Consider the following 14,705-nt stretch of genomic DNA (forward strand, 5'->3'; position numbering starts at 1 on the left):
GCCCCCATTACTCACCGGCCGCGGGGTGGGACATGGGGTGTGCTTCCCCTGGGGGAAAGGGGGTTCCAAGGACTGGCCAGAGGCATCCATGTGTGTTGGCGAAGCCAGTGACACTGTCCCAACTCCTCCGCCTCTTGTGTTTGCCTTCAGAGTGACCCGGAGTTTCTGCAGTGGAAGAAAGAGCTGACGGAGACGTTCACCGAGGCCCAGAGGCTGTTACGTCGAGCCCCCAAGTTCCTCAACAAATCCCGCTTGGCCATCGTGGAGCTCTCGAAGCCGCCCCTCTGCCACAGGAACAGCAATGGCCTCTGACCCCTGGCACAGGGAGGGTCCCACGAGACGGCACCTCCTCTGGGAAGTCCGCACGGGCTGCTCGACCCGCGAAGTGGAGCCTTTGGGAGAAGTGTGAGGATGAGAGATGGAGTCGCTCACCTCCGGGGTGCTCCGTGGCTGGGGGGACCCAGGACTCTGAGATGCTCCTACTAGGAGTGGCGACCACCCTCAGACTTGGGGGCGCCTCCTCCCCTCCTGAGGGCCTCCCGCCACGATCGCATCCATCCACCCTCAAAACTACTGAAGAAACGAAGTTCTCTTTCTTTGCCACACACTTCTTTTGGTTATAGATGAACCTAGAACTTGAAATGATTCCTACTGATAGTGGCACTTTTTGCATCCGATATCAAATGTATCTCAGGCTTGCCAAGGTGGGATCAAACAGTCTGCCATTCAGGTTGCCCCAGCATTGCCACGCTCTGTCCATAATCAGCCCCGGCTGGGTTTAGATGTCTTTGCTCCATAGTCCTGGCAGGATGGCAGACCAGCTGTGTGTCCTCTGTGCCCTTGAGAACCAGCCTCTCGTTGTCTCGGGGCTTGAAAGCTGCAGAGGTTTTCTGAAAGGGCTGCACCTGGGCCCTCCCCGCGGGTGCCGCACCCACGGGTACCAGCCTGCCTCTGACCGGGAGCTTAGGCAGCTGGGACCAAGGACATGGGAGCCACTCAACATCGAAGGCGTCAGATGGTAGATGGTTGGAGGCTCACCGTGGCTCTGCAGGAGAGGCGGTGGCATTTGCATCTCACGGTGACACAGCCATTTTCAAACCGTGAAGTCAGTGCACTTCCCCTGGGTACACAGGACCGCCTGCGGGCGCCCGTCTTGGGCTTGGATGGAAGCCGTCGTGAGACACAGCAACTCTGGTTCCCTCTGGCTGACCTCAGGAAGCATCTGGGTAACGGATGTGTCAAGGAAGGAAACTCTGTTTTACCTTTTAGTATAATTTAAAAGTGAATTTTATTGAAAAAAGAATGCTGAAGATGAATGTGTCAAAATGGGTTAACTGTGTATATTGACTTGCATTGCCGTTCAACTGTCATTAGCGAATAATTCTCTGCCCTGGCGGGTTGTTCTGTGACAGCAACGGCCTGATCCCAGTGGCCTCCTCTCCCCGTGGTTCGTTTCATGTCCCAAATAAGTGCTGGTTTATAAGAACCAGTGTGTTTCCCAGCCAGGTCCTCCGTGTCATCAGACTAAAAATAATAACAATAATTTTCAGAGTCCACATATTTGTCCTTTCTTAGTGCAGTTTTATTGTCTGTTTCTGAGTTGACTACTAACAATATAAATAACTTGACATCGTAATTATCTGCATCCTGTCCTCGATATTTTTAGTGGTTCCAAACCTTTGTGTTTATATTTGTGTGCCGCACTCACTGGGAAAGTAAGTGCTTTTTAATGAAACGATATCTTGAGAGTTTGGAAGATAATTATCGAAAGAGCCTTTTATTTCATAGGAAGAGTTACCTTGGAAAAGAAACTTTGCGGTTCACTATTTATCTCAACTACTAGTTGGAATTTAGCATACATGTTCTACTATCTGCTGTTTCCAGTATAGAAGTTGGGGGCTACTATTTACATGGATTCCCCTGATTTAAAATGGAAGAATAGTATTCAAATTGTGTTTGTAAAAAAAAAAAAAAAGTAAAAAAAAAACAAACCCACCAGAGATAGAAAAGCTGTTCATGACAAGTGAGCATCTCCCCAGGCATGGTTGATTGTCACTGTCACCGCTGTAGTTACTGGCTCCATCACAAGGTCACATGTGCTCAGCACCTATGGTTCAGAGATGGGTAATTACAGTTTAGAAATCGCTGAGCCTCCTGCCTCTGCTGGACAGAGTAGAGATGTAGCCTCACGTGGAGAAGGTGCATGAACTCCTTGAGGGTCTGGGCTTAGCATCTCATGTTCCATCCCAGGACACCAGCTACGCCGATTCGCATCTCTGAAAAATATCAGTTAAGCTCTGGAGTAGAACATAAGGTTGTCTTTCCTTTGCAAAAGAAAAATGAATTGGAAATATTCCGAGAGCCCTTTCGCCTCGCCTCAAATTTATTCCAAGTGAACTTTTACACTCCCTCATGTTTGATGGGTAACGACAGGGCTGAGAAGTGCATTACGTGGATGTGATTTATTAAAAGTGCTCTGTGAGGTTAGGATGAGTGGCTTTTTAGGGGGAGGTCCATGTTTGTGTTTGGGGTTTGGCAGCCTGGAGAGGCCAGTCTTCCTCCTGAACTCGTGCCTGCAGCCCTTCTGAGGGGGTAAGTGTTGCTGCTGCCAGATGGAAGGCACTTCCAGGACCCTTCTGTGCCAGCACCTGGTGCCCCCGTGGCCAAAGAAGTCAGTTGGTTTAGGAGTCTTGGTATACGTGGCTGTTTTAGGTCTTAATGTTTGACCCTACCTACGTTCGGAGTGTTAAAAAGGGCAAAATTGAGCACAAGTGTTATCATTTTAGATTTATTTGGTTGGGATATTTTCACATTGTCAGAAAAAATCATTGAAGTTGATATTTTTGTAAAATTATGTTAGTAGTGTCTTGATTTCATAATTCAAAGGAATCATTAAAGCAAAGCCTAAAAATAATAGATTAAGCTGCTCTACTCTACACCATATATGGAATGAATTAAAAACTTTTGGGAATCCAAGGTTATTTTTTTTTAACCTAAAACATTCTCTTTGGTGCATTTATTCCCTTATGTCATTGGGACTCATGGTTTTTCCTTCTCTATCATGTTTAAGTACAATTTTTCAGCAAAACTGCTAGAAATCAGCTGTTGTTTCACTTGCTAATGTGAATGTTTCACTTCCTGTGCCTCTGATTGGTCAATTCACGGACATGACAATTTCAAATTCTATACGTAAAGAGAAGGGGCAAATGTCCAGGCTGGCTGAAGAAAGGAAGCGTTCTGCCCAAGAAAGACAGCAACAAAGCTGGAAAAGCAAATAGAGCAACGACCACAAACAACCATCTGTTCAAAGCAAGAGTTAGCTTTGATTTGCGCTTTGAAATATGCTGTACAGATACTAGAAACAATTGTTTGAAGGCTCACACTGGCCATTAAAAAATATCATTGACCAATTGACAATGTGGTTTAACTCTCAAGAAGATCAAAGTGTGTTTTTTTCTGATGATTTTTTATTTCATTCAGAATTTATAGTTGGGCCAGTCGAATACAACATTTGACTTTTCAGCGGAATTGATTTTTCTGATGTTTCAAAATTTTAACCTATCAAGAAGAAAAGAAAATTCTCAAAGTTGGACTTTTTTTGCTTGACGTAAATATGTTAAAAAATTTGCAGTGTGCTGGTGTAAGATAAGGCTTATCTTGTATGATTTAATTTATATGTAATTTTTCTCAGTTGCATTCAGGGACTCATATCTGTGTCATTCAGAGATGCTTGGGGAAGGAACTCCTCCCCTCCCAGGGGATGGATGTGTTCTTTGTACCCAGAGAGGAGTTGGGCTTCATTGGGATCTGTGACACACGCTGGGACGTGGATGGAGTGGGGGTCACAGAAGGCAGGATCCTGGTAGAGATGGGGCAAAGGACAAAAGGAGTTAATTCGCTGGGAAAAGCCAATCTCCTTACACCATAAAGCACCAGGGAAGTTACAGTTGAACTTGGTGCTTTGGGGTGGTTTTCCCCTTATAACAAGAAGAGTTGAATAGTAACTATTTTAAGACTCGGTCGCTTTAGTTTTGAATATGGAGCTGCTGGACTTATAAGAGGCTGTTTGCTTTCCACCAGGACTTTCTGTAGAAATGAGGTTGCCGGTTGCCCCTCCTTGTCATCCAGCACCCTTGGGGAAGGCACACGGGACCCAGAGCTGATGCCCCATCTTGGTGTGTGCGCCTTGCAGCCAGTCAGGGGAGGGAGAGAAGGCCAGAGATGGGGTGTGGGCTGCTGTCACCCTGTCAGGTGGGGACATTGCTGTACACCCACTGAAGGTACTGTAATTCCCCTATAGTGACAAGACTGGGCTTGCTGCTTGAGCCAAGCAGAGTGAGCTTTACTTTTCAAAACATTTTTTCTTCCTAAAGCTCTAACATGATTTCCCTCCCACATGAGGTTAACTTGAGAAGCTTTAATTAATTAATCACTTAAATTCATGTTAATATGAATTTTTTGTATCCAGGCCACATTTTTAAAAATTTACTGTAGAAAGAATGAAAGTTGAAGTCTAAGATGATACTTCTTGGCTTCCTCGAGTCATAATGGCCTTTAGATTTCCTTCATCCTCGAAGACTAAGAGAGCTGTTCTTTGACAGCCGAGTAACAGGGATGCCCAACTCTGGCAGCGTCCAAAGGCCTGGGGGCATGAGTGACCGGCCACTTCACTGGCCTGGCCGGGTTAGCACTTACTGAGAAATGTAGCACCCCAAATTTTAAATTGCCTTTATTTAAAAAAACACGCACACACTACAGAAAATGGATTAACGTGTATCATTCCATCAAAACCATATAGGAAAACCCTGCATTTGAGAGTTAAATGACTCACGTTCTTATAGTAAACTCTCTTACATCTAACAAATCTCAAAATCATCTCTGAAAAACTGGTAACTATGCTTCCAATTTTAATTTTGTCCTAATATAAAATGTCTCTCATGTAAGGGGTAGGGAATGGAGAAATATTTCTAATCGTGTATTCATATTCCAAAGGACTTGAAATTCAACTTCTTGTTTCTTAGTTGATTTTATTCCATGATGTACATACTTATGTGGTTTATAAGCTAAGCACTGGCCTTTTTTTTTTTTTTAGTTCTATTGTTAAATTGTATTTTTCTATGTTTTAACAAATTATAATAGATTTGGCTTTTTTCTGGGTAGCATAAAGATTGCCAAACTACATATATATATATATATATATATATATATATATATATATATATATATATATATATATATATATAAACAAGAGTTCTATTTTAGCACAAAAGCATTTTATATTATTTATTGAATCCTTCAGTTCTCATCAAAAACATTGCTTACTGCTTCTGCCCCTTTTTATTTGTATAGCTTGTTATTTAAGGAAATGCAGTGCTTTCTGTTTCTGTTTTTTTTTTTTTTTTTTCCCACAAAATAAAATTGAAACAGCGTATAGCAATGTGGGGTGGACATCCCTTCTCACGGCCATGAACTGTTTTCAACAATAGCTTAACCCTCTGATCTGTGCTGAGAGGCAAGCGCACTTCTTGGGGTAACATGTGACAGTGAACTTGTGGTGAAATAACTGCTTTCATCTACCTCTTCCGAAGGCCCCCTGCTTGTTGACAGGTTCCTCGAATGCTTGATTCTATGCTGGCTCCATCGTAAAAGAATTTCGGGGAAGTGTATAGCCGTCCTTCCCTCGTGATGTAGATTTCACCGTGTCGTGTAGGGGCCCCAGCGAGCGGGGCAGGTAGGTACCATCCCTTCTGTGTGGTCAGCCTTCAGGAGCTGCAGTTCACCTGCAGAGCATCATTTCTGATTCTTCTTGTGCCAAGTCCCCCCAGTTGGTCTCGCCATTGCCTCTAGATTTGACTGTTGCACCTGATTCATCAACTACTGAATGGAAGCTGCTGCTTCCACATTCTTTAGAAACGGCCCTGCTGGGTTTTAAAACAGCACTTCTGGGAGCAGCACATTCGAATGTGACTCTTCCCCCCTTGCCGTCTCAAAATGGTTTGGGAAATGGGCTCGTCTATGGTTAAAAGGGTCCACGTGAAATGAAGTGAAGATCGGTCCCTGTGAGACGAGGTCCCTCCTCACATGCTGATGTTTTTCTCTCCCTGTTGCCCTAGCTGCACAGCCATCCACGTGGTCACATATTTGCTCTGTTCATGGCCAAGTGTAATGCCCTTGAAGAAATAAATCTGTTTTCTCTCATGCATTGCTATACCAAGTGAAGCCAGTGAATTTGATATTGTAAGTCTAGGTATTGTACCTATTAAATTACCATCTGTTTTTATCTCTTTTCCCATCGCTTGTGCCAGTGGAGGTTTACGGTCGCCTCTTAGTATGTGTTTGCTACTGCACGTTTGAAATCGTATCCCACGTAAGATGCTGGTTCAAGTCCGCGGTCACCTGCCCTGTGTGTGGTGTGTCACCGTCGGTTAGTTTCACCATCTTTCACGGTTATTTGGGGGCAGTCGGGCTGGTTTTCTGTGTTGATAAATTGCTTATGTAAATCTCAATAAAAAGCATCTGTACAAAGAGATTTACTTCGGTGTGCTATCCCCCCCCCCAACTAAAAACTACATTTCTTTATCAAGCTGTTAGGTCATCAGGAGGTGACTCATTTGTAAGAATCCTAACTTCGGAGGAAATTCATGCAGAGGCTGATTTTATTTAAAAAAAAAAAAAAGGGAAGGGAACTGCCAACAAGCATTTCTGCTGATTTCATGGATTCTCGGAGCACAGCCAACTTCAGCGTCAGGGTTTGGGAGACGACCTGCTTGTGGAAGACATGGTGCCAGAAGAGAGTCTGGGAAAGCCAGGAGGTCCATCTCGTCTCCAGTTTTTCTAGGACCTGTGCCAGGCTCCCCCATGTACTCCCGGGGTGACCTTGGCATCCCTCCCAGAAGTTAAGGCCTCTCACTCTCCATCCCTACTCTCATGAAGACTTCAGGAGAGACCCCGTGGTACATGTCACTTTAAAACAGAAATCCAAGGAAGTGGTGGCCCCAGAGCCACAGCTGCCTGGGCAGAACTGTCTGCTTGTAGGTCCACAGGTCGAGGGTAGGGTAGGTACCTCTGTCCTTGAGGTGGAAACACCTCCTGTTCCTTGCTGGTTCAAGAAAGAAGGACATCACGATTGGCCCATGGAGCCATCCAGTTTCCCTGGAATGTATGTGTGTTTGCCGACTTGAAAACCTCTTAACAAAACAGTTGACAGGAGCCCCAGCTACGGAGCGCGTAGTCAGCATCGTAGGCAGAGGTCAGCCGCGTGATAGGGCCTTTGGTCTGATGCCATACGTAACCAAGGATCGCTCCTGAGAGCTGCAGAAATCCAGTCACCCCTTGGCGCCCAGGAGGAGAGAGAGCAGCCTGGGGACCCTGCTCTGAGCAAGGTCACTGGGCAACCTCTTTGGTCTTCTGTTTTCTCATCCCTAAATTAAGAGAGTTGAATAAGATGATCTTGAAGGACCATTCTAGCCAAAAACACCCAAGTTTCCTACGAAGGGTAAATGTGAGGGACTTTGGCTGTACTTGTAGAGCGAAAAGGAAATGCTCTCCCGCACATCCCAGGGCTCCTCCCACGTTGCCTTAAGGATCACTGCTGTGTCACTCTCCCCCTTAAACCATGCCTTCCTCAACCCTGGAGCCCCTGCTGGTTTACCTGGGTGGAAACCAGGTGTTGAACTGAAGGGGAGGCTTTCTTTTCCTGGCCACTTTCTAACCATGTTGGGTACTGGAGATTGAAAAAAGGTTTTCAGTCCAAACTGTTCAGGCTGGTTATCTCCCGGGATCGGATTAACCAGATGAAACACTGAAGCTTCACTCTGTGCTCATGTACGCAGCTGTGGACATGCACGTAATCAAAAAAGCCCATGAGGGGAAATTTACTTAGTGGCTCATATTAATGGATCCCTAACAGGCAAAATGGGAGACAGAGCAGATAATCATGGCAAGGAGACATTTTGCCTAACTTATGGATATACCAAATGAATGTGTTTTACATTTTTATTCTTATTCTTTAACTTTGGGATGTGGGTAAAATGCCCAGGTCTTCAGGTGTAGAAACAGTGCTGATTTGATAGCCAGTAAAATATGTCTCTACCTGACTGTCAGTCATAGTTTTCTGCATTGGAATTTTCCAAATTTTCTACCTTGTATGTGTATATTAGTGAAAGATGGAAGAAGATGCATCAGGGGCTACTAGCTTGATCCTGTTTTAAACCTAACTTCTGGCCTCATTGTTTCTGTGTGACAGATTTGATGGTTTCACTTCTCTGTCTTGAAATGACCAAGGAGGAATGGAAAAAGAAAGGAACAGAATTATGAACATTCTATTTGTTTGTGTAAATTTTGGTCCCTCAATGTAAAATAAGGTCATACGGTCGGAGGCTTAGCTACATAAGCTTAACAAATACATTTGCCCTTTGTAGTTGCCATCGCAAAAGCTTACCTTTTGCATTATAACTTTAAATGGAGTATAATCTATAAAAATTTGGAATTACTATGTTGTACACTTGAAACTAAGATACTATTGTAAATCAACAATACTTCAATAAAAAACAAGTGCCACTTTAGTTAGGCTCAGTGATTAAGTTTATATGTATGGGTTACATGTAATATATATTTGATACAGTCACATTAAAAACAAAAACAAAAAAACACAAAAAATAAAACAAACAATAAAAAACCCAAATAAACCACAGTTACATGCACCAATGTCAAAAGGTAACACTGCGTGAAAGAAGAGTGCTCTATCCTTCCATAGGTGTTGATGCCAAGGGCACTCCTTAAGTTAAAACATCTGTTCACTAAACTCTGGATACCTACTGGGTATAATCCCTTTCCTCCCGTATCAGGCCCACTGAGAAGCTCAGTGGCAGCTCTCCTCTGCTGGCAGCTCCGATGGTATGAAAAACTTTTACAGATCTCCATTCAGTCATTTAGTCACTCAACAAACATCCACTGAGTATCTAGCATGGGCCACACACTCTGGAATGGTCAGTGGGATCAGGATCCCCATTTTACAGAGGGGAGTCTGGAGGCCCAATGAGGCGAGGCCACCTTCCCGGGGTCAGGATTGAGCCAGGCTCTGTGCAGACATGGCATCTCTGTACCTCAGTCAGAGGGCAGGTGTTGGGGGGTTTCCTGTACAGGAGTCTCTCCCACTTCTGCACCCCAGGCTAGTCTTTTATTCATCGGTTATTTTGTTCTCCAGAGATCCCATGAGCACCTACTCAGTGCCTGGCCCTGTGCTGGGTGAATGGGAGACCACAGACTGGTGGGAGATGGACAGACATCTAGAGAAAGCATGATGTGGGACCAGACCCTTGGACACCTGCTCCAGCTCAGTTTCCATACATTTGATTATTCATTTTGTATGTATTTTTTGAGCACTTACTGTGTACCAGACACTTAAAGAGACACAGACAGTTCCCCTTTATCCTTAAGGGGATCATGACGTACAACACCGGGCCCCGCAGTGGTCACGTGAGAGGATTCTCATGATTGTCTAACGGACAGACACACACGAGACTGTTCTCCAGTTTATCATCACACACACACGCATACACACACACTCTCTGATGGCAGTGAGGATGGTAGGAGCCTCAAAATGAAAGAGGCCGATGACAGCACTTAACCATCAGACGCTGGGTGGAAGCAATCATCCTAGTGCGTGGTGAGGTCCGGGGAGCAGCAGGGGGCTCCTAGCTCAAAGGACGGATGGAGATGATGAATAGCACCCCAAGGGGCAAAAGACATTGAGCTGCCAACAAGGGTCCCACTCAGAAAAGAAAATTAAGGATAATCAAGCGACTGAAGTCAATTGTCCCAATAAATCATCACAATCCCTTGGCCATTTTGTGGACCCAGAGCTCACTACCTGAGGAAGAAGAGGTCAGGTGTCCAGGACGAAGGACCAGCAACCCCAGGGCAGGTGTGATCAGTAACGATTCCCTTAGTCTTTGCCCAAGATGGCCTACAGCCACTTAGACCACCTGGACACCCTGAAGAATAGCACCAGTGACGCCATGCTAATTGCACTGGAAGCACCAGAAGGGCCACTTCATTTTCTAGTCCTTTCCTCCCGCACCTAGGGAACAGAGCCTCAAGACAGAAAGATAAATGCTCAACCAGGTGACAAAATGTTGCTTACGAGGCTTCCCTAAATCATAGCACAGTCAGAGCAATACTTGACTGTCCTGGGTGGTGAAAACCTACCACCACGGGTACCAGGGGAATAAAGCAGACTTGCCAGGGGCCCTCAGGGCAGACAGATCCAAGTTAACTTAACCGTCCCTATAGGTCTCAGCTTATGAAGACCCCCAGCCCCTGGCCCAGAGATCCACCCCACCATTTAAGACCAACAGCCATGAAAAGATACAAGCGGCAGAAACACACCATGAAATGAGTTTCAGGACGTGGCATGAGGTGGGTTCATGTTTCAATGTTAGATAATCCAGCACGACATGGAGAAAATAGGTCGAGGGGACTTGTCATCTTCAACCTCTTTGTGTGGAGCAGCCTAAGATGTCCCACACCACCCTCCGTGGGACCCCTGGGGACCCTCCTCAATCTCATGTTGATTGTATAGATAGCCATTTCCAAAGCTGGCTTGACTTTGTGTTTCTATGAACTTCTGTCAAACGCTAATTGTCAACAGCCAGAAGAAAATAATAGTTTCCTTTGGAAAACTATTGCTCAATCAGCCATGGGGACAGCAGAGTTACAACACGTACTGCTGGTTGAAATGATTCTTCAGAGAAGCAGCATGTCATGTTCCAATGACCGTGGGCTTCAGAGTCAGGAGGACCTGGATTTGAGTCCTGACTCTACCCCAGGCTAGCTGTGTGGACCTGCACGATATACTTAATCTATGGAAGCCCCTACTTCTCTCCTTCCAGGTGAGATAGGCCGAGACCTGGGGCCCTTTACCAGAGTGTTTGCACCTGGACAAACATCTTCTGGAGCAACAGAATACAGAGGAACTATAAGGGACTAACATTAACTGCAAGCATGCGCAGCTGGGGTAATTAGGAACAATAAGATACAGAAAGGCCGCAAACCAACTGCCATTTCTAAGGTGCCGGGAGCAAAAGCCGGCACTGCGCATGATCCCTGCACACGGCTCGGCACCAGGAGCGGGTGGGCAGACCACCTAGGCTACGCCTCCTGCCCGACCCACTGATCTGCCCCTGCCCTCACCTCATTTAAGGAATCAGCCCGCCCTCCTTGGGGAGCGAGCAAGGGCACCTGTTCCTTGTTCGTGCTCCCTCGTGCTGCAGCATGAGCCCCAGTAAAGCCTCGGCTGAATCTCTCATCTGGCCTCTTACCAGTTCCTATTGATTAAAGAGCCCAAGGAGCCGAGTCGGTCACGCAGGCAGTGGACAGAGCACCCTTTTAGAGCATCCTGTTTGCTGTTTAAGACTGTGCCCTCTGGGGTCAGAACTACGTGGGTTCAATTCCTGGCTCTCCACTGCTTTGGGTAAGTCGGTTCATTTTCTGTGCCTCCGTTTCCCCATCTGCGACATGGGAATGGGGAAAACCCTATCTCCTGGGGTTGTCGAGAATAGGACGTGAGTTCATTAAAGACCTCAGGCTGGTGTCCGGGTGAGCGAGAGCGGCTGCATCTTCCTTACACCGAGAGACACCGGCATTCGGTCGAGCTATTTCCTTCCCAGGACCAGCCGGGACACGGAGCCGGGCGCTCCTCCTCACCCAGCTGCTGTGGCCTCCGGTTATCTGCCTGGAGCCGGGGCGGGAGTATGGCTGTGCCGCCGGCCGGGGCCGGGGCGGGGGATGTGGGGGTGGGGTGGGGGGCGGGGGCGAAGGCGCTGGCGTCGGGAGCTGTCCCCGCCCCTGTTCCGCACCACCAAATACGTCCATGCGCTCCGACTGCCTGGTCAGCGGCCACCCCGGGCTGCTGCCTCCTGTCCAGACCTGGAGCTCAGCGGCTAATTTTAGAAATGACTTGTCCACTCAGCTGCTGCTATCACATTGGCGTGGGGGAGGACGGAGAGAAGCAGTCAGGGAAGGGGATGTGAGTGCCGGCGCCGGGCGGGGAGCTGCTGCCATTTCTTCTCTGTCCCTGCTCTCCTGGCCTGGTGGGTCTCTGCGCTGGGACCTGGGGAGACCCCTCGGACCGGAGTGGATCCTGTGACCTCAGCCCCGGCTGGAGAAGGTACCGTCGGGCTGGGTTTGACGGTGCGCGCCTTGTGAGCGGATAGGCCTAATTTTCCAGAATGTGCTTTGGGGGCTGCGGTGGCCTCTGGTCTTGCCATCTATTTCAGGCCTTTTGGCCTCTGAGCCCTCTCTCTTCCCTTTGGCTGGTTGCCTGCTTAGAAAACAAGAGTGTTTCATGGAAGGATTTTTATGACCAAACGCTGGGGTGAGGGGATACTTTCTTTTTTTTTTTTAATTATTATTTATTTGTTTCTTTATTTATTTTTGGCTGTGTTGGGTCTTCGTTTCTGTGCGAGGGCTTCCTCTAGCTGTGGCAAGTGGGGGCCACTCTTCATCGCGGTGCGCGGGCCTCACTATCGTGGCCTTTCGTTGCGGAGCACAGGCTCCAGACACGCAGGCTCAGTAGTTGTGGCTCACAGGCCTAGTTGCTCTGCGGCATGCGGGATCTTCCCAGACCAGGGCTCGAACCCGTGTCCCCTGCATTGGCAGGCAGATTCTCAACCACTGCGCCACCAGGGAAGCCCGAGGGGATACTTTTAAAGATCACCCTGGTCAGGCCCCAGCTGTTTGCTAATTATTAAATATATTTAGAGTTATGAGATAACCTTCACTTTGGAATCTCAGCCGCCAGACGGCAGGGGTTCATATTTTCCCTCAGCTACCAGTGGTTTCTGCTTAACTGGATGTCAGTTGATGGTCAGGAAGCCAAACGCTTCCCCTTTCACGTTTCCAACACTGTTGAGTCTAAGCCTTGATTGTAATGGTTTTTTATTCCATTTCTTCCAAATAAGCATGGGGCGGGAAGGGGGATGGTGGACGGAGGTTTGAGTTTCATGTGGCCCTGACTTGATCCACTGTCCGAGAGGAGGGGTTTTCTCTAGCTCGCCCGTTGTGGGCATTTCTTTGAATGGAGAAGTGGCACAGGCCTCGGTGGGTGGTGTGGGCAGTGGGCACAGTGGGGAGGGGCTGTGTCTTCACATGGAGCTCCCTCCCTGGAGTTAGGCCTCAGGGCCATGGCCTTGGTAAGGCTTTTCCGTAGAGGTGGCCGGGAAGGGAAAGTCCAGTCGGTTCCAGTCTGGCCTCGACCCGCCGGGCCAGGAGAACTGGGCTGCCGCTTTCACTCTGCGGCCGGCCGAGCAGATGCCTGGCCCGCTCGGTGCACCAGCTCAGGGGGGCCGAGGGGCCCACTGGGGCTTCCTGTGTCTGACAGGACCGTGGTTCCCGCAGGGTTGTCTTTGCTACTGACTCAGGCTCTCCTGTATCTGGGTGATACGTCCAGGGGGGGCTGTGTAGTTTAGGCTGTGGATGAGTTCTAGAAAATAATGACACAGAGAGAGAGACGGAGGAGGAGGAGAAGGAGGGTCTCCTGACTTTGGAGGGGCTGCATGTCACCAGTGCAGATGTCTGGTGGCACCTGCACATAGGCCCGATGACCTTGAATAGCCAAGTTTGGGCTCTGCTGACTCTGCGACCTCGGAGCAGTCCCTTCCGGGATCTGAGCTTTAGTTTCGCCTTCTAAACCCTGAGGGCCTTGGCAAGACCATCCTGGAGATGGCAACCAGGATTCAACATCCAGGGCACCGTTTCTCCAAGGATGGGTCGTTGATTATGTCCACCGGCCTCACGGGGCGGGGGTGGGGGTGGGGGGTGTTAAACATGCAGATTCCCGGGACCATCTCAGAACTACTGAACGGTCCTGGGGGGAAGGGGCCCAGAAATTCACAGGTTTCAAACCTGATGGGCGCATCTGGTGCCCACCAAAGCTGGAGAAACGCCTTTCCTCTGTGGGAGCCGACAGAACCCCAGGGGGCTGCTGCTTAGCACCTACCTTGTCAAAACTCATGGTATCACAGACATGGAAAACACGCACTGTCCTCTGTTAGGGTCTGATTATTGCAAAATTTCATAAGGCCCGTGTTCAGCCAGGGGCAAGACCAAGCACTTCTGGGGGCTTTGTGAGATGAAATGAAAAGGCCCCAACGCCGGAGAGAACCTCCCGGCACGGCCAAAAGAATGGGAACTCTGGCTAGGTTCCTTCTAGGCCTTGATGACACAGCCCTTCAGCGGCTCCTGGTTTACCTAGGAGATACAAACGACTGTCTGAATGGGCTGGTTTAAGCAGGTGGTTAGTCGCTGTATGGTGACTGTGGTATATGGCATATCCATGAATGTTTTTAACTAATAACTTTTATTTTTTAGAGCAGTTTTAGATTCACAGCAAAATTGAGTGGAAGGTACAGAGATTCCCATACACCCCCGTCCCCACGTTCACAGCCTCCCCCGTGGTAACATTCCCCACCAGCGTGGGATGTTTATTACAACTGATGAACCTTTACTGACACGTAATTATCACCAAATCCATAGTGTCTGTGATGGTTCACTCTTGGTGGTGTATATTCTATGGATTTGGAAAATGCATAATAATATGTATCCATCATTATGGTATCCTGTAGAGTAGTTTCACTGCTCTAAAAATCCTCTGTGCTCTGCCTGTTCATCCCCCTCTCCCCCCAACCCCTGGCAATCACTGATCG

General features: G+C 47.8%; 2 protein-coding genes across 10 annotated transcripts in view; both read left to right on the forward strand.

Moving 5' to 3' along the window:
* The window catches only part of LOC103015958 (beta-adrenergic receptor kinase 2-like), a 30,602-nt gene extending 22,057 nt beyond the window's left edge, over positions 1–8,545 (forward strand). For all 8 annotated transcript variants that reach the window (XR_009005063.1, XR_009005067.1, XR_009005069.1 and 5 more), the window contains one exon: positions 151–8,545. Coding sequence is in view for 1 of the 8 variants with exons in the window: in XM_057526790.1 (XP_057382773.1) it covers positions 151–312 (162 nt within the window). In the remaining 7 variants the exon portion in view is untranslated. The remainder of the gene's footprint in view (positions 1–150) is intronic.
* Positions 8,546–11,896: 3,351 nt separating this feature from the next.
* Positions 11,897–14,705, forward strand: part of MYO18B (myosin XVIIIB) — a 236,605-nt gene continuing 233,796 nt past the window's right edge. Inside the window, exon 1 of one of the 2 annotated variants that reach the window (XM_057525933.1) lies at positions 11,897–12,169. The gene's annotated coding sequence lies outside the window, so the exon portion shown is untranslated. The remainder of the gene's footprint in view (positions 12,170–14,705) is intronic. The other variant, XM_057525934.1, reaches the window with a different exon arrangement.

This window comes from Balaenoptera acutorostrata, chromosome 13, assembly GCF_949987535.1.
Source record: "Balaenoptera acutorostrata chromosome 13, mBalAcu1.1, whole genome shotgun sequence".
In the NCBI taxonomy this organism is placed as follows: Eukaryota; Metazoa; Chordata; class Mammalia; order Artiodactyla; family Balaenopteridae; genus Balaenoptera; species Balaenoptera acutorostrata.